Consider the following 8,781-nt stretch of genomic DNA (forward strand, 5'->3'; position numbering starts at 1 on the left):
ATAGGCATTAGGTAGTTTTAAGAATCGTGTTGCTTACAGCTCCAAAGGGGTTCCAAAATTTGAAGTTTAAAAATTATTTTCATGTACTGATGCAGTTTATGAGCTGCCACTTATAATCTACTTATCAATTTTTCTTACCTTTGATGAAAAGAAAACAGTCTTTTTCAGGCATTTTTAATTTAAACTTTTATTTCTCCTCCCCCAAGTCTGTATTGTAAAAGCAACTGATAAAACAAACCATGGTACAAACTATTTGTTGCTTTAAAATATTCCTCACTGTAATGTACAATACTGGCTATATTGAAATAAATAAATGCTAATAAAGAAAAAACACGCCTGAAAAAAAAACATCTTGAATGCGTTCACATGATGACATACTACAATAATTCAGTTGTACAAGTCTTTTCAGATCTCCATAAGTTTTAATATCCATCTGCAGGCACAACAAAGTGTATCCAATCACACCAAGCCGCTAGTATACCTAGACTTAATAATAAGAGCACTGGAATTAACACAGCTGGTGGTTCAAATATTTGCCATTGCACTTTTCAAATTGAGATTAGTGTTCCATCTAAATCACTGGCGGAGAAAATATTGCACATGCACTGTAATTGACCTGAAAGTTTTTCATGAATTTCAATTTGGTATCCAATTCCTATCTTAATATACAAATGATATGAAGGATTATGCAAGTAAGATTCTCACTGATATTTTGAATATGTGAATAGTTGATATAACATTAATGGTATATGATTTACAGATGAATCAATTTCCCCTCTAATAACCTGCCTTGGTTAACCCTGTCAAATTGATATTGTGTTGTAATTTTCAAATTTTTCAGCACCAATTTTGTTTATGTGATGAAACAACCAAAATTAATTAAATATTCCTCTCTTCTGGGTAATACACTAAGAATTAATTAATAAATTGAACGTTAATTAATAAATAAATGAATGATAAGGACTGATTTCAAGTGCGAAGAGAAATTATCTTTAGCTGTATGTCTTATTTTTGCGTGGTTGTCTCCCTGTGTTGTCGCAGACACTTGGTGGTACAAAACTTGTAGTCAGAGTATTCAAAGGGCACCTTTCCTGTCAGATCTCCTCCACACTGCCAGCACCGACTGGAAAATTTCAAATAATAATAATAATAATAATAATAATAATAATAATGAGTAAAATAAAAGTTGAAAAATAATTTCAAATCTACATATTCCTAACAGCAAATTTTGATTACCTATAGTGAAACCTGCACATAAAAGACTCCTACAACTACATCTATATTACTCAGAATACATTCTTTTCAATTCACATTGTGTTTTAAAGCATGGAATAATTTTTCAGTCCTGTGATTCAATTCCCCATATCCCCACCAACCATGCATTTCACTCTTGTAGCCCCCGTAGTAAAATCACAAGCCAATCAGTGCTGTGTGTATGTTGTGCATACTGGTGTGTTTGTATCTGTTACCTTAGCACTGGTCTTTCACCACTGGTGTCCTGCACCTGCTGTACAAACCTCCTTTCTGCTGCCAGAGCTCTCTGTGGAGCAGAAATAGAGTTATTATAAATTATTATTATAAATTTTCATCGTTATTATTCTCAACTATCATACACCACTTATTTCAACATTTCATTTTTTTCCCCCAAGATGTGGTTTTTACTATCCTACAAAAATATACTTCCAGATGTGAGCCCAGACACCATTTCAGAACTTTTAAAACAACTTTTTTTAGGAATAAGTGAGAAATTTAAACAGTGGTTTTGGGAAATATAAATAATCTACTTTATCTGTATTCAGTGGCAAAAACCATAAATACTACCATCATAAATATCAAGTAAAATTTCAGACTTGAATCTTCCTTTCTTTTTTTTTTTTTTAAATAAAATCTTGTCTCACCTTTTCTCTGTCACTTAACTGTAGAAATCTCTTCTTCTCTGCCTCTTCAGCCTGTTGCTGTGTCTGTGCTGCTTTCACATCCTTAAATACCAAATTACTATCATTGTTATCATTTAAAATATTTCATAATTTATTTTTATTATATTGGTTCAAGAAGTGGGGGTGAAAGAAAATTCCAATATTTTGAACTTTCCTTGATAATTGTGAATATTAGTTTTAATTTCCTCTTTCATTTTTTCTAAACGTTTCGTCCAAAACTTTAATTTCCTCTTTCATTTTTTCTAGACTTTTTGTCCAAAACTTAAGTTCGTCCAAAACTTAACTCTTAAGTGGGTGTACTAAAAATACCTTTAATCTTTCTCTCTTTGCTTTCTTCTGTGCTTTCCTCCTCTCTGCTTCTCTTGCTTTCTTCTCTGCCTCCATCTCAGTAGTGAGAGGTCCAGGGATCTATAGCAGGGAACAAGATGCACTCAAATTTATTTACTTTTAGGTTTTTTGGCTAGTACGATTAAATGTAACATGTATACATATCTTTGGTTTATGTACAAGGATCAACATAACATACTCCCCAGATTGAGTTTATATATAAATTTTCTTTAATATTACATAATAAAGATACATATCTTAGAATATGCCGCAAGACAGGATATTAAACTATTTACTTTTATATAATTTATTATTTGACTAAGAATACACCAAACAGGATATTATTTTATTTACTTTACATTATTATTTGACTGAGAATACACCAAACATTTTTCAAATAATAAAAAGGTGAGTCAGACAAGGGACCTTTAATCTTCCCCTTACCTGTGCTAATGCATAGTCATATCTTTCAGGAAATTTGGCCAAAAATCTTCTGAACTCATTTCTCACTTCTTTCTGTGAGGACACATTGTATGGCAATTGTCCCTTGCTATTTCTGGAAATATATAATTTAATACAATAGTGAATTTATGGGAAAATTTATCCCAGTAAAATTATTTGAGGTACTACATTGACAACTAGTCTCAATATACCAACAGCATAGATTTTTTTTTTCAATCATAAAAGCACCTGAATTCAAATACTCTTTCAAGTTATTACTTTTGGTCAACCCCTCTCAGCTCAACCCATCTCACCTAATTATGCTTAGTTCACTATTGGCAAAAAAAATGGAATCCCTATGTTGCCACACCCTTATTCAATGAAATTAACTTAAGACTACAGCTAACAGAATTATGGTGAGTTTGTTATAATCATATGGACAGACAAGTTAGTATGGGCTACAATAAGTTGAAAATGGACTTGTACTGGTCACAGTTGTCCATCCTACTTACTTTACAGAGGGGTCAGCCCCAGCCTCCAGCAGTAGAGATATCACAGCGCAATGACCGCTCCTGGCTGCTACGTGAAGGAATGTCTCCTGCTGAGCACCCACTAATGTGTTCAGTACTGACGCAAGTGGCTCATCAGTGGTTTTGATTTCTTCTCCCACAATACAATCCTGCAAATGCGTTTCTTTCTCAGCACTGTTGTTAAGATCTTCCTTCATTAAAGAAGGCTGTGATTCCTGTGCTTTGTCCTCTGCTTCCCCCTCAACGGAACAATCTTTTGAGGGAGTTTCCATGGTGACAGTCTTCCCAGAATTCTCCTGGGTTAAAAATGGCTGCCCTGCTTCTAATTTTGAAAAAATGCCAGGCAGCTTTTCACTGTCCCCCATCTTGCATGCCGTGTACAGGGTGTCCTTTATCTCGGAGAATGGATCAACTTCCAAAAGGAAACAAAGAACAAAGTCAATGAGAGCTTTGTGGAATCTGTGGTTCCCAATATCAGCCCAAACAATATAACATAAAATAGAACTTTAAACATACCAATAAATTGCCAATTCAGACAAAATACAAGACTTTCTTCAACTCCATTTTATTCTTACTAATACTGGAATTATGATTTTTGGCTTCATAATGTTAAGTCTTTTGTGTTAATTACACAGTAGTAGCTCTCAAAACATACCACTACATATGGAACACTAAGATTTAACACTTAATGTGAAAAGGGCATTATACATGCTCTATGTGAAGTGTTTGTCAGTAAAAATCTTTACACACCTTGTGCATGTGGGGAAGATTTCACTGCCTCTTCATTTTTCTCTTTCTTCTTCTTTGCTCTCCTAGGTTTTCTAGTTGCTTGAAACTCCTTCAGATCTCCAGTGGTGAGTGTCTCTTCTACTAGACTCATAGGGCCTGTGGAAAATACAGGTATCATATTTCCGTTACATGTGTCCTATTATATCAATTTAACATGTAAATCATTATGATAGCACTAAGCGGCAGAATAAATAAAATATTGAGTCAAATTATTTTGGGTTAATAAAAGGGTGCTGGTGCAACTTAAAATTTTTTCAAGTTAATCTGTAATGAAGATTAAAAACTCACAAAAACTTCTGTGTGAATGTGTGTTTGTGTGAATTGTATATACGTATGCTTGACAAAAATTTTTCTGCATGTATGCATGCATTTGGTTATGTGGCATCACAGTGTGTGCATGCACAGATATACATATTAGTTTGTGCATGTACAGATAAACATGTGCATGTGCTTATATGCATGGGACGATTTTAAAATGTCACATACCTTCATCCTCAGAAGACGACGACAACAGATCTTCATCAGGGTCTCTCTGCCTCTGTTTTTGCTTCCTCTGCTTCCCTTCTCTGTTCTTCTTCAATGGTGAGCTTCCAGCATACCTTGGTAACTCTGAGCTATCAGCATTGGGTGTGGTCTCCTCTTTGCTTTCATTTGATTTAGCCTGTGGCTTCTGGGGAACATATTGGAGTATGTCTTCTACTTGTCCTGAAAGAACACATCTTAAATTCAATTTTATTAGATGGAGTTCATCACAATCAACAATATTTGTATTAGTCTAAAAGGTATTTTAGTTTTTTTTAGCAAGAGTATCTACTCACATTTTTCAAGTGTTTCTAAATCAGCTGATTGTGCGTTTTATATTTTTTAAAAATTAAGCATTTGAACTATTCACATAAACACATTTGAGGTGATAGGCCCAATTTTCTTGGCAGCTATTCATAATAACCTTTATTTCTGCAAAAATAAAACATTAATTATTAGAAATATAAATAAATTAATTATTAGAAATACAAATAAATTTTGCTTAAAGTCTAGTCGATCAGAGTACTCACCGTAAGTAGTAATACAAGCCAGCAGGTGATATACCCGCTGAAGTTCTTTAAATGTTGGCCTTCTCGTCGCAAAGGGAATAAAGCTGATCCTGGGATCATTTCGCCTAAATGGAGCAGACTTTCCTCCAAAGAAAATCATTCTATTATTACCAGGGGCCCGTAAAAATATCTTGCTGCACTCTTTCAACTGGTTATCCCATGTTGCAATCAGTGACTGGATGTCCTGGGTGAGGGCAGCTATGTTGTAGCGCCTGAGCGTGGCGCCTGCTGACTTGGGTGCATTACCTTGTGCGTCTCGCGTATCCTGAGCTGTGCCACGTTTGGCGCGGACAGTGTAGCGATGGAAAGTTTTGTGAGCTACCACTTTGCCTCTGCAATAAGAGTTTTTTATTATTAACATCTGCTTAGTATATGCAAATATGTTTGTGCAAAGGTGTGTATTGCCAATTTGGTGTATGTTTAAGTGCACCTGTGAGTACAGTTATTCTGAGAGTCACAAAACCCTTATGTTATAACATGGCACCTGGATAATATATTTACAGAACAGGTGCTAAACATATTGACACATATAGTTTCTAAGGGCGTGTTCCCAGTGAAAATTCCTTCATGTCTAAGCACCTGTGTTGTAAATCTATTATCACCCCCTGAGGAAGCGTGTCATTCAGATAATTTTATTGCAGGGGTCTCTGCGGAGTTGGTTCAATCTACAAAGAGCAATAGCTTTATTAGGAATCCACTCTTACTCATTGAAAATGGCCCCAGCAAAGTGGCCGCCCCCTGTCATAAACATTGCCCACATCTTCTGATCTCTCAGTTTCAGTGCAGAAGGAACGTACTCTGAGCTGCTGGCCACAGGAGCCTGAAACACCATGAATATGTATATATTTGCGTCAAAGTTGAAGTGTAAATTAAGGTGAATCTTAGGCTTCAAATTGACAAATATTCTGTTTGCTCAAGTGAGATATTGGTCGCACTTTTTGTTTCGGCTGGGATTATCATGATTCTCTGCTGCAATGAATTTTAATACATAAATAAATAAACAAAGTATCCAACTTTTCTTTTAAATTTTTTTGACCTGAGATCTTCTATTCCAAGTATGAAAATGACTTCAGACCTACCTGCTTTCCATGAAGCACACATCTGTACAAAGACAGCAGCTCCTGATTAGCATTCTGGAAGAAAACCTTTGGATGTCTCCTGTCTTGAATATCATCCTCTGTTTCAGCTACAGACTCTTCAGATTTTGGAGGCAGAGATATGGAGATATCCTCATCTGAGGAGTCGCCACTCGAAGCTGATAAGCTGGAAATGTCTCCTATTGGTTCAGTGAAAGAAAATACATTTAATTACACAGAGAGGGTGTGAACTTACATATTAGCCCATAATGTACTTGAGTTATCACCAGAATTTATTTACAAAATCAAAGAAAGTTCTTTGAATCAGAATAAAAAATGATGTTCTGACTAATTTTTACACTTTCCATCTATGAAAAACTCTAACATGATGTTTTCGATCAACTACCAATTAACACAATTACATACTAGAAACCAACTCGAACTTTATGAGTAAAAGAAAATTTCCAAAAACTGATCTGCTAATTGGATCAGACTAAACATCATAGAACAACAACAACAAAACAAATAAATAGAATGAGTTTATTTTTGTGTGAAAGACATATGAAACCAATTCCTACCAGTTATTTCCTCAAAGGTGTCCTCTGTAATAGCAGGCAAGTCTTTCAGTCTCTGTTTTAAGTTAAACCTGTGCCAGTCACTTTTGTAGTGTTCTTTCTGTAATAAAGTAAAAAATAAATAAATAAATAAATACAATAACAGAGAAGGAAATCTACAATAGAATACAATGTCAAAGAAATATGACCTCATATTGCCCCAAGACAAACTAACTCCATTTTTTATCAAAGTGTCACAAGGGCACACAAAAATAAAAATATCATTAATCAGAATACCTTTAATAATTAACTTTTTTGTGTTTTGACTGACAGTGTATAAGATTAAATGGGTCTAGTATTAAGTTATACCTGTTCAGATCTCCCTGCAAATGTGACCGAGCACATTGAACACTGCATTTTCTCAGAGACTGTGAAAACATTGTCAACATTAACGTCTGCATCATCTGGAATCCAAAAATGGATATTCATGATACTTAAAAATCAGTACAGCCAAAAATATGTTATACTATTTCAAGGAGAAAAATTATTTTTCCTTTAAGGATATAACTGTAAGATGTTTTATAAAGCTTAGTTTTAAATACAATTAAGTCAATTGATTGCAAGGGTGTCTGTATCCCACTCTCTGGTTCCATCCTCTGTCATTTTCAGTGGGCATGCTATTAAGAGGTGAGTTTTGAGATATTTCTTGCCTTGCTTCAACTTCCCTTTATTATTTCAAGATACTTGTATACGTACATCAGCACGTTATTAATACTGTATGTATACCATGGAATGCCCCACATACAAATATGAAAATTTTCTTCTTAAAGTACCCATTCTTTCCATTTGTGAAATACAAGTCAGTGATGTACTTCTTCACCAATCACTGATATTAGAAAAGGATTTTCAGCATGTTGTGCAACACATACCTTGTGTATTTTCCCCCTGTTCTTGTAAGTAGAATTCACCCTGCGTTCCAGCCAATCTAAGTCCTTCCAGCAGGACTTCAATCTTGGTCTGGTCCCATAGGTTAACACCGCAAGGCACTCCAGCTTCCTGAAGTGTACAATAAAATATTTAATTGTAGGGGCATACTATTCTGATTTATATCACATTCATTGAAGACAAAAGCTATATATCATGTTTTATATTTTGAAAATGCACATATGTACGATAAATGTGCAAGCAATCATTAACTAGAATATGCAACATAGGGCAATATGACCCTATTTTCTCGCGTATGACTATTTCCTGTGTTTACTTGCGACAGGACGTGTTTTTCTACTGTAGTGTATTGGACTGTGTTGCCCTGAGTTGCACATTTTAGTAGGATATGTCCCATCCACATTTTTTCATTAATAAATAAATTTTTGCCAATTTCTACCCATTTTCAGTGAATTCCCCGATCATATTTTAAACTTGCTTATAACCCTTCAAAATTTATAAATGTATTAATACAATATATAATTTCGACTACTTGACCATTAAATTTGTGCCCTACTCCCACAGAAAGATATCTGAACAGCATTTACCTGCACCGCAACGTGTTTCCCCAAAAAGTTTTTCATGGTGAAATTGTAGATTTACACATAAAACAAAATCAAAATAACCTAGCATCTGCGTAGCATGCAATCTTGTTATATACCTTATCGCAAATAAGAGTTGCACCACATCCTTGAAACATAGTGAGTCACATCAATTAACGTTAATCTTTACAAATTACAAGACGGTCAACATTAAAGAACGGATTTTGCTTAAATATAGGACTCTCTAAGGATTGGTATCTTTTTTTAAAAAAACAATAAAGTTATCTATATGAATATACAAAAGCCTTTTCTAGAAAATAAATGCCAGCAGTTAAACCACTTACCATCGTCAGGGCGCATCCATGACAAGTGCCAGGATGTAAAGTCGACTGCAAGTGAAAGGTTGGAACTGTTGAAGAGAGAATATGTTGATGAATTTCGATAATGTTGATTTGAAACAAACCAGATTTATATAAATATTACATTTTTATTTGCTCATGATTAACTTAA

General features: G+C 34.6%; 1 protein-coding gene across 2 annotated transcripts; it reads right to left on the reverse strand.

Moving 5' to 3' along the window:
• Nucleotides 1–171: 171 nt before the first annotated feature.
• Nucleotides 172–8,717, reverse strand: LOC106165449 (tRNA endonuclease ANKZF1-like). 2 transcript variants are annotated; one of them, XM_087013223.1, is made up of 15 exons: nt 8,616–8,717; nt 7,675–7,801; nt 7,115–7,209; nt 6,770–6,866; nt 6,195–6,391; nt 5,820–5,935; nt 5,077–5,447; nt 4,511–4,729; nt 3,986–4,120; nt 3,218–3,647; nt 2,709–2,820; nt 2,247–2,345; nt 1,899–1,979; nt 1,470–1,540; nt 172–1,123 (listed from the first exon to the last, which is right to left on the reverse strand). In XM_087013223.1, exons 1-15 carry the CDS (start codon nt 8,616–8,618, stop codon nt 1,006–1,008), a joined length of 2,271 nt encoding a protein of 756 aa, XP_086869349.1. In that variant the 5' UTR covers nt 8,619–8,717; the 3' UTR covers nt 172–1,005. The 2 variants fall into 2 exon arrangements, with proteins under 2 accessions (XP_086869349.1, XP_086869348.1); XM_087013222.1 differs by lacking the exon at nt 8,616–8,717 and adding an exon at nt 8,278–8,434.
• Nucleotides 8,718–8,781: the final 64 nt, after the last annotated feature.

The sequence above is a fragment of the Lingula anatina genome, chromosome 5, assembly GCF_051362555.1.
Source record: "Lingula anatina isolate TDL-2025a chromosome 5, LinAna3.0, whole genome shotgun sequence".
In the NCBI taxonomy this organism is placed as follows: Eukaryota; Metazoa; Brachiopoda; class Lingulata; order Lingulida; family Lingulidae; genus Lingula; species Lingula anatina.

Coding starts and splice junctions, on each gene's coding strand:
- LOC106165449 (XM_087013222.1), bottom strand. CDS start 8,313: ATGAAAAACTTTTTGGGGAAACACGTTGCGGTGCAG. Junction 5,448..5,819: donor GCTGGGGCCATTTTCAATGA/GTAAGAGTGGAT, acceptor CTCTTATTGCAG/AGGCAAAGTGGTAGCTCACA. Junction 4,121..4,510: donor GTCGTCTTCTGAGGATGAAG/GTATGTGACATT, acceptor TATTTTCCACAG/GCCCTATGAGTCTAGTAGAA.